This window comes from Periophthalmus magnuspinnatus, chromosome 23 (assembly GCF_009829125.3).
Source record: "Periophthalmus magnuspinnatus isolate fPerMag1 chromosome 23, fPerMag1.2.pri, whole genome shotgun sequence".
NCBI lineage: Eukaryota > Metazoa > Chordata > Actinopteri > Gobiiformes > Gobiidae > Periophthalmus > Periophthalmus magnuspinnatus.
In genome coordinates this window covers 15,613,209-15,627,996 of record NC_047148.1, presented here as the reverse complement: position 1 = coordinate 15,627,996, position 14,788 = coordinate 15,613,209, and the positions used below count along the sequence as shown (strand labels likewise).

The 14,788-nt window shown below is 42.2% G+C and overlaps 2 protein-coding genes across 4 annotated transcripts; one reads left to right on the top strand and one right to left on the bottom strand.

Moving 5' to 3' along the window:
• Nucleotides 1-1,300: 1,300 nt before the first annotated feature.
• On the bottom strand, nt 1,301-11,048 carry si:dkeyp-27e10.3 (UPF0606 protein KIAA1549). The gene is made up of 20 exons (XM_055231861.1): nt 11,006-11,048; nt 10,142-10,324; nt 7,946-9,130; nt 7,780-7,862; nt 7,395-7,694; nt 7,107-7,293; nt 6,974-7,033; nt 6,739-6,890; nt 6,313-6,490; nt 6,048-6,232; nt 5,771-5,976; nt 5,562-5,686; nt 5,115-5,311; nt 4,795-5,030; nt 4,572-4,710; nt 4,170-4,463; nt 4,041-4,093; nt 3,844-3,965; nt 3,579-3,733; nt 1,301-3,435 (listed from the first exon to the last, which is right to left on the bottom strand). The coding sequence occupies exons 2-20, from the start codon at nt 10,239-10,241 to the stop codon at nt 3,211-3,213; spliced, it is 4,182 nt and encodes a 1,393-aa protein (XP_055087836.1). The 5' UTR covers nt 10,242-10,324; nt 11,006-11,048; the 3' UTR covers nt 1,301-3,210.
• A 512-nt stretch (nt 11,049-11,560) lies between these two features.
• ovch1 (ovochymase 1) lies at nt 11,561-14,770 on the top strand. Of its 3 annotated transcripts, none has more exons than XM_055231610.1 (13): nt 11,561-11,641; nt 11,714-11,767; nt 11,855-12,038; nt 12,112-12,187; nt 12,333-12,522; nt 12,587-12,726; nt 13,140-13,290; nt 13,372-13,410; nt 13,473-13,695; nt 13,849-14,003; nt 14,072-14,176; nt 14,240-14,376; nt 14,481-14,770. In XM_055231610.1, exons 1-13 carry the CDS (start codon nt 11,578-11,580, stop codon nt 14,652-14,654), a joined length of 1,692 nt encoding a protein of 563 aa, XP_055087585.1. In that variant the 5' UTR covers nt 11,561-11,577; the 3' UTR covers nt 14,655-14,770. The 3 variants fall into 3 exon arrangements, with proteins under 3 accessions (XP_055087585.1, XP_055087584.1, XP_055087586.1); XM_055231609.1 differs by having other exon boundaries at nt 13,470-13,695; XM_055231611.1 differs by lacking the exons at nt 12,333-12,522; nt 12,587-12,726 and having other exon boundaries at nt 13,470-13,695.
• The last annotated feature ends 18 nt before the right edge of the window (nt 14,771-14,788 follow it).

The window sequence follows — 14,788 nt, the reverse complement described above, 5'->3', positions numbered from 1 at the left end:
ATAAACTTTCAGATTGTGGTAGATTTCTTGAAAGTCTTATTTCGCCTTTTCAACTACAATATATACCTATTTTGGTTGATGCAATACCCACCCTTTTAGTTTTGTTTGTAGAATTTCAACACCCCCTTCCCACATAGTAGTCTGTTTAAAGGGGCGAGTAGCTCATTTCATTCATTTCATGAACATGACCAATCTGTGTCCTCAGATAACTATGTAAGTAACTATGCTCAAATAAAATATGAATTGATTAGCCTACTTGTGCATGATAGCCAAGTTTGATGTTGTCATTTAGTGATTCCTCAACAAGTTTTTCATGTAGTCAGCCAGGTCTTCCAGTTACTTGAAAATAAATGAACTCTGATCTGAAGACTTGCAGCTAATAATGAATTAGTGCTAGTGCAGCCTCTGTAGCACAGTGAGTGAATTCTGGAGGTTCTGAGTTTTAAGGCATGGTCTGTCCATATGGTGAGAATGAGCAAAACTTGCCACTGTCCTCAATATGCAGGTTAGAGCACTGGCCAGGGTCAGCTGTGATTGAAGTTCCCTTTTTAAACCAGTGAGCGTGCAGGCTACATACCTTCCTTAAAATGTAGCTATTGTACCCACTGAACTATCCCTCACCCAAAAGCGAGTACACCAGTCAAACAGCTGAACTTAATCACATTTCTTTAATCTTGTTTAGCACAATCTCTTGACTTAGACAATACAGAATGCAGCTCACACAGTTTGATTAGAACAGGTCCAGTCAAATGACACCCTCGGCTCTGAATGGGTCCTCCTGGTGTTTAACCAGGGCATAGATGTTTGTTTTTTTTTTTTTTAAATATATCGGAATACAATTTTTACAACAGAAGAAACTATTTTAAGGTATAAAGTGCAAAACAAGATGAACAGGTTAAACTCAAAGGCTGCCGCTAGATGTACTTTCAAAGTCAAAATTTACTGACCACATGAATTGGAGATTTAGAGAGCAATCTTTTGGATACATTTCATGGTTAATTCGATGATTATCAAATAACAAAGCAATATCAAAGATTTGTTAAATCTCGTGTGTTGTACGTACATGATTATTCTGAGCTCACTTCATATTTCGTTAATCTCTGTAGCAGAGTGCACACTGACAAGCAAATGAAATGTATCCAATACATTTAAAATACTGAGTAAGAAGCTGGTTCACTTGTGCAAACCGGAGACTAAAGATCTTGTTTTCAACATTAGTGTGATCAGACGGCAGATAAACAAAAACATTACTGTAGACTACAGAATATTTTTGAAAAAAAAAAAAAAAAAGACATTCAATCAGTTTGGTTAGCTGGCTAAACTGAATTCAGAGCTAAACAGGAGGATAAGTTTTAGCAGGACAGTGGTATTTATTGTGAAATTAGCCAAGCTCCGACACACCTCGAGTTGTTGAATAGCACCGTGTGAGTGTGTGGGTATTGGCAGGTCCTTTGGGTTAAGTGACGGGGGTCAGGTCCCACTTGAAAAGCTCCAGCAGCTGGTGAATGATAAAGGATGTGTTGCCACTGCTGCTCTGCAGATCACTTAATCCATTCTGAGTCACAAAAAGTCTATATAATAGTCTCTATTCAACACAATATTTAGACACCTTTTATTGTATTTATTTGTAATAATTTAGAAAAAGCAAAAATGTCAGTTTAATAGAGAATGAGAATTGCACTGTATTTTCTCCATGTGATGTGAAACACCTTCTAATTTTCAAAAATGTCTTGTTCTTTTAGCAGCATGCTTGACATTAACAGGTACATCACAAATAGCTAACGTTCAAACTAGTTGAACATGATAAAAAGCAGATAAAAACATGATAAAAACCCTCCCATTGCTCTCTAACACCTTCCAAAGGGAACATAGGCCTTTACCAAACAGTACCAAGACATTTTTTGAACTTTCTATTCATAGTAAAGCAGTAATAATGAGCTGTAATTAGTAATTTGGTCATATTAAAGGGCCACACCCTTCCCTTCCTTTTACATAAGGCTTAATATGGTAATTGGACATATATAATAGCTAATATTATTTAATTTTCTTTTTTTCCATTTCCTGACCAAACAACTTATCTATAGTTACAATCTTAACTTGACAGACTCACTGTATAAGGTTGAGTACAAAATGATGAATAATTGCTTGGATTCTTTATGTAATGCATAAATCAATATAGCAGTATTTTTTGTTATTGGCACCAACAAATGACCACACAAGCAAGCAGCTATCAAGCAATAACTTCAGCTCAAATACCACAGACAACTTAATTACTAGAGGAGTACAGCCATATAACAGTAGCTTGGTCTTTTTTGATCAAAATAAACAATGAAATAATAACATAGACTTTCATAGACTCTACCAGCAATAAAAATAGGTTACATCTCAATACTTTGATAATTACATTGATATTGTGCTCATAGGGTTTCTATCAATTTACATTAATTACTATATAGATATTTTTTATAAATATTTTTAATAGATTTTTAGTCACCATGCCACGAGAACTGTATGCCACCTCCAGCTATCGACAGTGCAAATACCTCATGTATTAATGGGCAGAGAAATTATCTCCTTGGCTGAGGTGAGTGTGGAAGGCAATGCATGGTAATGAGAGGGCTGCAAGAGGCTGACGGTAGCACCACAAAAAGTAAAGGGGATCAACTGTAGAGCACAAGGAAACCCGAAACGTAGTGCACACTTCAGCCCCAAACAACAGAAAAAGGTGTGACATTCTGGTCTTTTGAGGATGTCTTAGATGTGATTCTCAAAGCTTTCACAACAAACATCTACTGTACCACCACATAAAGCTTGCATACACCCAGTGGTACCAAAACCCCTGTATGAGAAACTGCATCAGACAATTGTGTGACTACGATGATGGATCATCTACTCCATTGGAAAAAGAACATATCCAGTTTAGACAAAAACAGAGGTATGATCCACTTTAGGAATTTAGGAGTGGTACTGCCTATTTTAGAGAATGGACAGCCCACTCCAGGAAGCACTTGGTGGAATCAGGAAACAGTGTTCAATGAGACATTGATATGAATAATGGGTGGCTCAATGAGACCCTGTAAATCACGGAGGTTTATTTAGTCTTATTGGCACAGTCTTCAGAGTAAATTGAGATGTTCCAGCGTTTAAAATCCATCCTTTAGAAAGGTGAAAAATCAAAAACAGATTGAATATTTATTCCAAATGAGTTTTTTAGGGGTAGCTGGTTACTGCTGTCTGTTTCTGTGCCAAGCGACGCAGCTCCTCCCTGATCGCCTTTATAAGAGAGGCTGAGGTGTGTGCTGAGGGAGATGCATCGTCTGGGGGGTATTCAGGAGTTGGTGAAGTCAAAAGAAGAGGTGGAGCTTGAGAATCTCGCAATGATGAACTGGGCATCTGGAAAACGGATGAAGAAGAAAACTCAGGAAACGAAAGCACCTGTAAAAAGAAATGGCATGTCAAGGATATGGAAGCTAAACACATATATATACAGTATGATTAAAGTATACTATATCAGTATATCAAATATTTGTTACTAATGCATTTTTTTAATATATGCATGTTTACTTCAAAACACTCACACTTTCTCGACTTGCTCCCGGTCTGGACAGGTCCTGGTCTGAGTGCTGTTGGTTCCAACTAGAGCCGGTGGGGCCTGACATACTGCGTCCAACCCCGGGATAAGCACCAATCTGACTGGAAATGCCCACTTGTGTCAGGTGGTGGAGCTGTGCACCTAAGGGGAAAAATAATTATTGTTTCTGATTCATTTATTTATTTGCCATTTTTACAGCAATAATTGCTTATTTAAAATATGATCAACATTTTATAACATAGCTTGATTACCTGTACTGCCCCCTACAGGTCGTGGTCTGGAGGAGGAGGGAAGGTCATCATATTGCCCCCTACTTAAATAGACTTCAGGTAGTTGGTCTCCACTTGAAACATACCCTGAGCTCAAACCTTGCCTGTATTGCATGCACAGGAAATATTATGAGCATATCCTGCCAGCACAACTGAAGTTTTTACTTGTTGCCACTGACCTCTGCAGCAGACCCTGGACTGAAGTTGGTGACATCCCCAGCTCTGCATATCTCTGTAGGAGAGAAGGACAAAACCATCAACTTTCATAATGTGATACCACATGATAGTTGTCCTGCTGCAGGACTCACTGCTGAGAAAGGGCTGTGAGTGGGGGCGGCTGGGTAAGAGCCCCATTGCCTGCCTGGCCGGCGGGCCTGGGGAGAGGGGCTAGGCAGAGCAGGGCTTATCCCGCTTACCCCGGCGCTACCCTGCGACGATGGAGAGACCAGGGCGAAAGCATCATCAAGAAGAGAGTGCATCTGCTGACGAGCCTCTTCAATAGAAGGCTGAGGGGGCATATAGGGGGGCGGCGGAGGGGCAGAATCAAACACCTCATCAGTGGGAGAGGGACTGCCATGGTCCGGGGGTATATCTGGGTCTGACTGCAAAAATTAGGATGCAATTTTAAGTACAAAACACAAATGATAAGAGCTAACAATAATTCTCTAGAATAATAATTACAAATTATTATCAAAATTATTTTTTTTTACCATGTATGCCACATTGTTCAATCCTGGGTATTTTCTGTAAGTGGCACTTCCATGATCCATGAGCAGTCGGTCTCTGTCTGTGTCAGGAAGACTTCCGGGACCTTGTTGAGGGTGACGACCTCTAGGAGAACGTCTCCCTCTGTAAAAAAAAAAAAAAAAAAAAAAAAGATTTTATTTTGTTGATTTGCTATTATTTGTTGAAAAAAAATGTAGAAAGTTTAACCTTTTCTTGGAGTCAGTGGGTGTTGGGGGTGATGGAGTGTCAGTCTGTAGGATGCAGTCCATGTGATCATGAGCTGAGCTGTACAGACGTTGAGCTGCCTCACTCTGCACAGGACCATCCCCAAATGCATCCATAATGTCATCCATGGAGGGGAACTCACACTGACCCCTTCTCTTAGCTCGCTGCCTCAGCTTGTTCCTATGATGCTCTATCTCTGACTTGTGCCTGAGTGCCACCTGGATTAGACCAAGCAGACAATTAACTTCCAGACACACCCCATGTTTATAATGCTCGATGAAAGGCGGCATCTTGGTGCTGACCTTTTCTGCATGAGTCGGACTTTGCTGTGGAGGTGTGCGCTGAGATGATGGGCTTGGCCGTGGCTGCATGGCAATTAACTGTACCTTGTTGGCCGGGCGACGTGTACAGTCAGAGGAACCTTTTGACACACGGTCAACATGGTCAAAGATGGATGAGGAGGAGAGCAGCTCGTCTTGACCACTGCCTGACGTAGCAGCTGGAAGATGGATTACAAAATGTGCTATGTTTACACAAAGGCAAGAATAGGAAGAATAGCAATTCATTTTTCAAAATGATGCATCTGTGATCAATGTGGCACATACATTTTGGACAATAAAAGAAAACATACCCATTTTATTTCTTCCTTTAGTGATTACATTAAAAAAGGAAATCTTGTTTAGCACACAATGTTAGCTTTGAGTTAAAAAACAAAACAAAAACATATAGCACAATCATGTTTTTCTGACCATTTTTGGGCTTCCTTTGCTGTTTGCCCTCAACAGGAGTTGCTACAGGACGAGTACTCTCCTCTGCTGACTCTCTCCCACTAGACTGATCACTGCCAAGTGAGTCACCATCTGATGGGCTCATTCTAACACAAATTAGAACATATTTGCATAATTAATATAATTGTTATTGCTTGCAATGTAATTTCACACAGCCTTGAGGCACTGACCTGCCCCTGCGTCGGCTGGACCTTACAGCTTTAGTGGATGACCCTTTTGATTTTGGAGTATTGAGATCTCCTCCATCTGAGGCGGCGGCCTCCTTCACAGGAGCAGGCAGAGGTCCGGGCTCTTGAATCACCATGATGTCATCTTTACTGTGCTGGCCGAGATGTAGTTTGGCAAAGTCGAAACCTTTCACACTGGGAGCCTGAAGCTTAAAGAACACAGGATGTAGGATGTTACTGTGGTGCAAGTAAAGGAATACTGCAGTGATTGACATCTGACCTTTTGCCTCTGCTGAATAGTGTTGATAGCATCTGGTTGAAACTCCAGCTTATCTGAACCACACAGTTTCCAGTACAAAATAATGATGATAAAGATTGCCAGCAGGACAGGGACCACCACACCAACAATGAGCCAGATGCTACTGGCCTGAGTCTCTGCAGGAGGCAATGTCAGTGTCTCCACAGCTGAACACACAGAGGCAGAAGAAAGTGACTGGTACTGAAATACAAACAATACAACAGAGATATAGTCCTAGGTGCCTCACATTGAGCCAAAGGCCTCTGAACTCGGTGTCCAAGTACAATAGCTGCTCTCTGCAGATCCAGACGGTTCAGAGTGGCAGCAGTGACCTCGGCAGGTATACGTTCACCACCAGGGCCCTCCACAAAATACAAGACCTCCAGAGGGCGCTCTGCCCCGGACAGCTTTGCCACCCTCACCACCTGAGACAGAGCACCATTTTTTGTTTTTCCTTGTGAAAAACACATAATTTTACTCCCCACAGTAGTTAAGTAGTAATGCGATTTCATTTAAAATACAATGCAGTCAAATTCTGAAGAAAATAGTTAAAAGTTTCCCCACATTTGCATTACGAAAGCATTTTGTTAAAAGATGTATATTCTAGGCAGATTTAGACATCATTTGGGTAGTCTAGATCTGCATTCTTGTTACTGATGAGTTAAAGGCTTACTTGAAGACTGTTGTTGCCAACAGCTGTGGCTCTCTTCCAGCGTCTTCTGCTGACTCCAATCAGACCTTCCTCCAACAGAAGAGCCAAACGTCTTTCCAATCGAGCTTTAAAACTTCTCTCAGCAACCTGCTGATCCTGAACACCCAACAAGACTAAAAACCACCACAAAACAGAACACACCTTTCAGAATAAATAATTTGTTCTGCTGGTTTTTGTACAATAAATCTAATTCTACCTGTGCGAACCCATGTGGAGCGCAGATGGTGAGATGTGTTAAGCTCTGGGTAATGAAAGGCTGCAAAGGACAACAAAGTATAATATACTGATTTACCTCTACAGCTACACATGTTCGGACTTCATTTTCTTACGCTCTGCAATCTGTAGAGCAGGATATCCAACGTAGAAGCTGAATTCAACATGGCTGAGTTTCCTCAGGTGTTCGCTGACCTCTGACCCGGTCAGGTAGCCCCGCCCATCTTTTACTGCAAAAGTAATGTCCACAGGAGCCTTCTCTTGCTTCTCAGGTCTTGTCAAGCCATACGTGATGTTTAACAGCTAACAAATAAACCAAAACAAAACAACAACTTTATTACATTTCTAAAATGGTCGATGGTGGTAATTAAATGATAATGACAAAGATAGAGTATGCCACTGACCTGAACACTAATGTTGCTGTTCTCATGAGCACGTCGGCGACTCTCAGCGTAGGCCATAAGTAAGCCCTTTTCAACTCGCTCACTGAAATTACATACTCTCACATCTATGTGTGAGGGCACAAACTGCAGAATGGTGTGGATCTGATATACAAGGTCTGGTACAGTGTAGAGAGTTGAGACTGTGGGGATTGGGCCAAAAGTGCGTCCTGTTTGTCGAAGAGCATTGATCACAGACATAGCAGTATAGATCAAAGGTCCGGAGACAACACGGAAAGCAAAACTTGATGGAGTTCTCAGAAACTGTTAGGAGAGAAGCTTATTTAAATGTATAGAAGCATGTATGCCCCCTAAAATAAATAGTGTGTTATAATAAAGTTCTAATTACCTGTAGCTCAACTGAGCAGTTGAACTCCCTCTTTAGCAGCTCTCTGACAGGACTGAAACTTGCTGAAGAACCTTTAGAGCTTACTGTACACAAACATCAAAATAACATCACATGATTTACACCTATAGACTTGTATGGCTTAATGTATAAAAACAGATTTGTTTACCTATTCTGACAAGGTACATCTCTGGCTTGGTGACATTACACAGGTACTGTCTTGCTGGAGGGCTGATGCGGGGTGTGGTGACTGGTGGGGCCCTGGTCAGGTTAATCACTGTAACTGGAGTAGTCTTTGCAATTGCTTTAGTTGTCATGGCAAGAGTAGTCTTGGTGGTAGAGGCACGGGTTGTAGTTGTAGGTTTTTCTGTGATTACTGGAGGCCTTTCTTGCTTGGGATGGGATGGTGGGCTTTCAGGGGGAGAGGGAGTCAGTCGGCCTGTAGTGTTTGATGGTGGAGGGAGTGAGGGTTTTCCCAATATGGGAGTAAAATCTTTGATCTTAGGTGGAGGAGTAGGTTCAACAGGAGGCTTGATTTTGCTTGTTACTGTTGGTGCGAGGGTCAGAGGGGGTGTAGGTCTGCTGACCTCAGGACTCACAGATGAGCTGGGTGATGGAGTGGGGAGAAGGTGTGATGGAGATTGTGTAGCTGTGGGAGATATAGATGGTTTTGTTGCAGTGCGCTCTCTCTCCCATTCTCTCTCTCGCTCCCGCTCTCGGGCAAGCAGGTTCGTGTAATACTCCAAACTGTTCATATCAGGGAGCAACAGCTCAGTGGGCTCCAGAGGCATCATGTCTTCTGGATCATAGTCCTCATCCCAGGTGGGGAACAGGTCTGGCTGGACAGGTTTTGCATGTAGTCCTATGGTGGGAGTAGAAAGGGATGGAGATAGGCGAGAGACAAGAGGCAATGTGGGCCTACTGGGGAATGCTGTGTTGTAGGTGACCCAGTGATCACCATCGTCATCATCATCATCATAAGGCTGACTGGGCAAGGGAGTTGCCAGGGCCAGCTCATCCCCATCAGGCACCATAAAGGACAGAGTTTCCACGTAATCTCCCGAGCCCCAGGTCTCCTCCAGTGAGGGACCCTGCTCAAGTGATGGGTGGGGAGGGGTTATGGTGGGCTGGCTGTGGGGTGGCAGTGGTGGGGGTAGACTGGGAGACAGCAAGTCTGGTGGTCTGAGCAGGAGATGAATGCCTTGTGCTCCAGTCTCTGAGTCTTCAGCTGAGCTTGTGCTGCCCATGCTGCCGTAGTACCCATGGTCAGTGACAGGACTAGCAAACTGTTGTCTCAGAGACTGAGAAGAAGATGGCAATGAAGACTCTGCTGTCCTGTTTGTGTTGTGTCCATCTAAAAATCACACATAAAAGTCTGCGTCTGTAGAGTCTGTGTTATTTTCTATACCCTAAACAACATAAGACAAAAAGCTGGGAGTATTAAAGCATGTGGGTTAGACTATTAATTGAACTAAATATGAAAAATAAAAAAAATTGAATTGTTAATATACATATAAAATCTTACCTATTAAGTTTAACAATTTTGGTAAAGTTTCTCATTTTACTTCCTGGTTGGGCATGGGCAGCAGATGCATTATAAATGGAGGTAACCCTGTTGTAGACAAGGCCTAAATCTGGTCTGATTTACACAATAGCTATTATTTGTTTTATTATTACAAAAACTTTGTATGAATGCCAAAAATGCATTCCTAGATTTATGAATGGAATCCACATCCCTCTTATGGCATAGTCATTGGTGTAAAACTATTATTTATATTTACCACAAGTATTTTTCTACCAAAAATATTAAGAAAGACACAGAAACCTGCTGAGTGCACTTTGAACTATATGTGGGACAAATTGCAATTTTATAGATATTACATCATTTTAATTTTAAATTAAAACATTTGTTGGTTTGTTTGCTAGGAGCCTCTACACAGTCTTGACTGAGCCTCTTTCATTCTGTACCAACTCTGTTGCCATAGTGACGCAGTGCTGTGCGACAGCATCACGTGCTACGTGACGCTTCATTGGTATTCTGGAGACGACGCCCTCAGATCATACAGATACAGGAGGGGAAAGATAGATCAAGATAATGATAATTCAACTGCCTCTGTCTTAAAATGGTTATTATGCTGGTTCATAAAATCAGGGTGGATTCAACTGCTTTTGTAGGTGCCCAAAAAAATTAAGTTTTCAATTCTCCTGTCAGTTTGACATCAGCAGTCAGGTGAAGGCTCAGGCTGTAAATGTGGTGTATGTTGAAAGGAGGTGGTGACTCAGTGTCAGTGGGAGGACTAAATGAAAAGTGAAGGCTTCATCTTACTGTTACTCCACAACACATAGTAACCTCTGTGTGATTTACCTTGAAAGGATATGTCTGCTGTCAGCATGTGGACCACCAGGCCCATGAGCAGCAATTGTGTGGGGAGTGTATGCCTGAAGACCATGGCTCCAAGGTCCATCAGGGTACCACTCAGGTGTTGGGGTCCATGTCCTCAAAGGGCCAAGACCACTACACTGTGCCATTAGGGCAGTTCAAGGGGCCCTATAGGTGGAACACAGATGTAAGTTATTGCTCTTGGATGGTTTATCTCAATACCATTCAGCACAATGTGTAATAAAGTCATATGTTGTAGGTTAAACACAACATAGAGCCATTTGCTGCAGAAAACATTTTTTAAAGGCTGTATTACAATAAGCCTATCACGACCCATTACATCTTACAATACCAATACAGTTCTCCGCTGTCTTCTTTCAGCGGCTCTATGAAGTCCAGCTGACATGCATCGATCATGCTCCAGTGAAATTAGCTCCCCCCACAGGCCCGAATCAACCTGTCTGCCCCGGTTCTCTTACCTTTTTGAATGACCCCATTACGGAATGAAGCGAGCAGTTAAGATGCTCTGGGGCTCGCCCATGACCAGGACACATGCATTTACTATTTTGCATTGCCATGTCGTCGAGTCCGGACAGTCCACTGTGGTAAATTAGCACTAACAGAAAAACCTCAACGGAGAGGCTCGAGCCGCCTCCCTCTGTGGTTCTGCTGAAGCCTGCTGAAGCCTGCATGCTGAAGCCTGCATGCCGCTACAACCACCCCAGCATCAGCTCTGTAAGCCACAGCTCACACCAAAACCAACCACTTAAACACCAGCACTGTCAAACATACAGCCATCGCCTTGTCTTCTTACTGTGACCAAATATATTAGCTCAAAGGAGACCATACCTGCCAATGCCATCCTGAAGATGCGGTTAAGGCGCGTCACGCCTCTCGCTGGGCGCGCAGCGCGCTCCCTGCGCGCTCCTTCCATTTGTGAAAGCTCGTGTCTTCCTGGCGATTACGATGCTGGCCCGCAACCTCATGTGGTACATATCCTCTTAGATAAATTAAATGTTTCAGCTATAAGATATGCTCATCGTAGTCTCCTATGAGTTCCACCCAGAATTCATTGTGTGTAGCTGAAGGAGCAGTCGAAACCCGTCAGCCACTCGCTTCATTCATTTTGCTTAAATCTCTAAGACATGTCAGTTATTAGTTAAAGAGCCAACACAAATCATACTCAAGCTGCAATAGGTAAATCTCTAAATATCAGACATTCTCACGCTCAACAAAAAATAAGCGGGTTTAGATTTAAGCCTAGACAAATCATAGGGTAACTTCACTCTGATTACGTTTCTTTCTACACAGTTTTACCGTACATATTATAGTTTTCATGTTTTATTACATTTAAACAGGAAGTAAGTTGCTAAATAAGGTAATGCAGGGCGGAAGTTTAGAGGACTCCGCAGGTGTTTCTGATGACACCACAGGCAGGGATGAAGCTCCTCCTGTTGGTTTTACTTTTCCCGTTTGAAGTATCAAGTAAGAAAAATAATGATGCTTAGGATAATTTTGGAAAAAGATGTAATTGTCTTATATTTGTAATTGAACTAGGCCCATCTTTAAATCACACTGAAGACCACATGTCGGGAGTTTTTTCCTTCAGTGGTGAGTTCAGCTGAATAAAGAGGCTGCAGCGCGTGTGTGGTCAAGGGACTTGTAAACAGAAGTGTTTGTGTTTGTGATGGCCTTCAGATCTGGCTGGGCTGCGTTCCTTCTTACCTGAGACAGAGGAGGAGACCAGAATAATTGGAGGAGAGGAGGCGTTATTTCACTCTTGGCCATGGCAGGTTTCTCTGACGTTTATCACAATGCCAGCATGTGGAGGGGCCATACTATCACCATTCTGGGTTCTTTCTGCTGCTCACTGCTTCAGAAGGTGCAATTCAATACAGGTGTTAGTTGTAGTTATCTTTATATTGAATATTTTATCTATTTAGCATGTGTTACAGGTACATAAAAGCTTCTTTGTGGACAGTTCTGGCTGGAAAACATGATCTGGACAATTTAAATGAAAAAGGTCAACAGGTCAGTTGAACTGTTTTGGATTACTGAAATTATATTTAGATGTCAGTGATAAAATTATATAATTTATTTTTGAAAAGCCACTTTGAGCCAGTGTAAGTTGTTGGCTGGGAATGTGCATTACTCTTCTCTCAAATTTCAAATGAAGGTGGTTGCAGTGAGTATAATCCTCATTCATAAGGATTACAGCACTCAGACTAAAGAGTATGACATTGCCTTGTTGAAGCTGAAAGAGCCACTCATCTTCAATGACTTTGTGAGACCCATCAACATCTGGATGACCACGCTGCCCCTGTTCACTGAATGCACTACCACAGGCTGGGGCTCCACTAGAGAGAGTATGTATGTATGTCACAATAGCTTTGCACTCTCCCTTCTGACTGCTTGTGCCTTGTTCCTCAGATGGACCTCGCGTGAACAAATTGCAGGAAGTTAATGTAACACTTCTCCCCTCTGAAGTTTGTAACAAATACTATGTTGGTAGAATCCTCGATACAATGTTTTGTGCAGGAAAGGAGGAAGGCGGTGCGGATGCCTGTCAGGTAACACAGAAAATCGCAAAGGATAAATACTTCTGCCTCCTGCATAGCATAGGGCCTTTCTTGCCTGGGTTTGAGAATACACAATTCTCCAGTACTTTATGAAGACATGAGTCTGGTCACTGGTAAAGTTTTATCAGAGATCCATGAATCTTGTTTTGAAATGGGTGTAATTAACAGGTGGATTAGCCAATCAGGGGCACGTCCATATCAAATAAATAAATAGAGCAAAGCGTCAATCTCTGATTGCACAATCACATTTTGTCAGGCTGGAGACTGAACTGAGGGCGTGATGACAAGACTGAGATCACTCTGTAAAAGTAGAGATCACCCATCTGTTTTTGCATGTGTATAACTTTGTCAGTGGTTGTTAGTCTGTACTACCCTACTTCTTCTGCGTGTCTTTTCTGTCTTAGGGAGACTCGGGAGGGCCCATATCCTGCTTCAATGGGAGCAGGTATGAGCTCGCAGGGGTAGTAAGCTGGGGTGTTGGTTGTGGACGGGCCAAAAAGCCGGGAGTCTACACAAGAATACAGAACGTAATTTCATGGATCACAGATGTCATAAGTAAACAACATTTAGCTACTATAACAATTCAACTGCATACACCTGGCCTTACATGCTGTGTCTATATATCTGTTTTTACAGATGAAGAAAATATTTTGTCAGTTGGCACTCCGGCGGCAGGTTGGTTTCAGAAGAATTTTGAAACATATACAGATTTCAGAATATGTCTGTTTTTCCAGCAGAAGACAACTGTGGAAAGCATCGAGGCCGAGGTTGTGTGACAGTGCCACTCACTGCATCATTACATCAGTCCCAGGATGGTGTCACCTCTGTGCAGAACATCAGTGAATCCTGTCCATTTTACTGGCCCTGGCAGGTCAGTATACAACAGGATGGGCACCATTACTGCAGCGGGACCCTGATCAGCCAGCAGTTTGTCATCACAGCACAACACTGCAATGTACGGTAGGAAGATATATTCAAGTGCTAGCCTTTGTCAAATATAATTATATTTTGAAAATGCAGCCCATAATTAATTAATTATATATATAAGACTTGTTAAAGGACATATGATGTGCATTTTGTTTAGTATTGTTGTTGCCTTTTCCATCTCTTCAGTGTTGAGGACACGGTAGTTTTGGGATTACATGACATCAGATACTCTTTGTTACAAAGAATTCCTGTAGTGAGAGTTATCAACCTACCACAAGATGGCAGCTTTCCTCCAGGCTCTGACCTGTCTCTAATCCAGCTCGCCACTCCTGCCAGACTTGGTACTGACCCTATTCAAAATAAAAGTGCAACAGGGGAGAGGTAAACATGTTGTTGTTTTTTTTTGCAGGCAAAAGCGTAGCTCCAATATGTGTCCCTGACCAGGATGAGGATGGTGATTTGGATCATAGCTGGATTTGTACAGTGACAGGATGGGGAACAACTAAGGCTACAGGTTAAAATATATTTCACATAAACTTATGTTTGGATTTAGTATTTATCATGTCAATGTGTTTAGGGGGTGTGAATCCTAACCGGCTGCACCATGCTGTAGTGACACTATTTAACCAGACCACCTGTAGAGAGAAGTGGGGAGAAGACATGATCAAAGACTCTCACTTATGCGCTCATCCTGCAGCTTCTACATCCTGCCTGGTAAACCCGTACAACAAACCTATTTGTACATGAAACATGGTGCTGTAAAGGACTTGTAGCACTTTTGTTACATATTTCATATACCCACTGTTTATATACTTCAGGGTGACTCGGGAGCCCCTCTTTTCTGTCGGAAGCATGGTGCCTACTTCCTCTTTGGAATAGTCACATGGGGTAGCAGTCGATGTGATGAGCATTTTCCAGCAGTTTTCACCAGAGTGCCACGTTTCTATTCATGGATTTCTGATGAAATTGGAGACCAGGGAGGTCTCCAGTAGGTGTCTTGAATGCATTTGTCAATAACCTTTTGTTTTCATAACCAAATTGGCTTTGCAACATGGCAAACAAGTTTTAATAAAAAATATTTTGAAGAAATGCAGATAATCATGACTGTAAAAAAAATACAACACAA

What these genes read in the sequence shown, in the direction of transcription:
- ovch1 (XM_055231609.1), top strand. Translation starts at nt 11,578, where the DNA reads ATGACACCACAGGCAGGGATGAAGCTCCTCCTGTTGGTTTTACTTTTC. An exon ending in ATGGATCACAGATGTCATAA is followed by an intron (nt 13,291 to 13,371) that starts GTAAACAACATT and finishes CTGTTTTTACAG; the next exon opens with ATGAAGAAAATATTTTGTCA. An exon ending in CGCCACTCCTGCCAGACTTG is followed by an intron (nt 14,004 to 14,071) that starts GTACTGACCCTA and finishes TTTTTTTTGCAG; the next exon opens with GCAAAAGCGTAGCTCCAATA.
- si:dkeyp-27e10.3 (XM_055231861.1), bottom strand. Translation starts at nt 10,241, where the DNA reads ATGGACCTTGGAGCCATGGTCTTCAGGCATACACTCCCCACACAATTG. An exon ending in AGCAGACATATCCTTTCAAG is followed by an intron (nt 9,131 to 10,141) that starts GTAAATCACACA and finishes TGTGATTTTTAG; the next exon opens with ATGGACACAACACAAACAGG. An exon ending in TCCAGCCGACGCAGGGGCAG is followed by an intron (nt 5,687 to 5,770) that starts GTCAGTGCCTCA and finishes AATTTGTGTTAG; the next exon opens with AATGAGCCCATCAGATGGTG.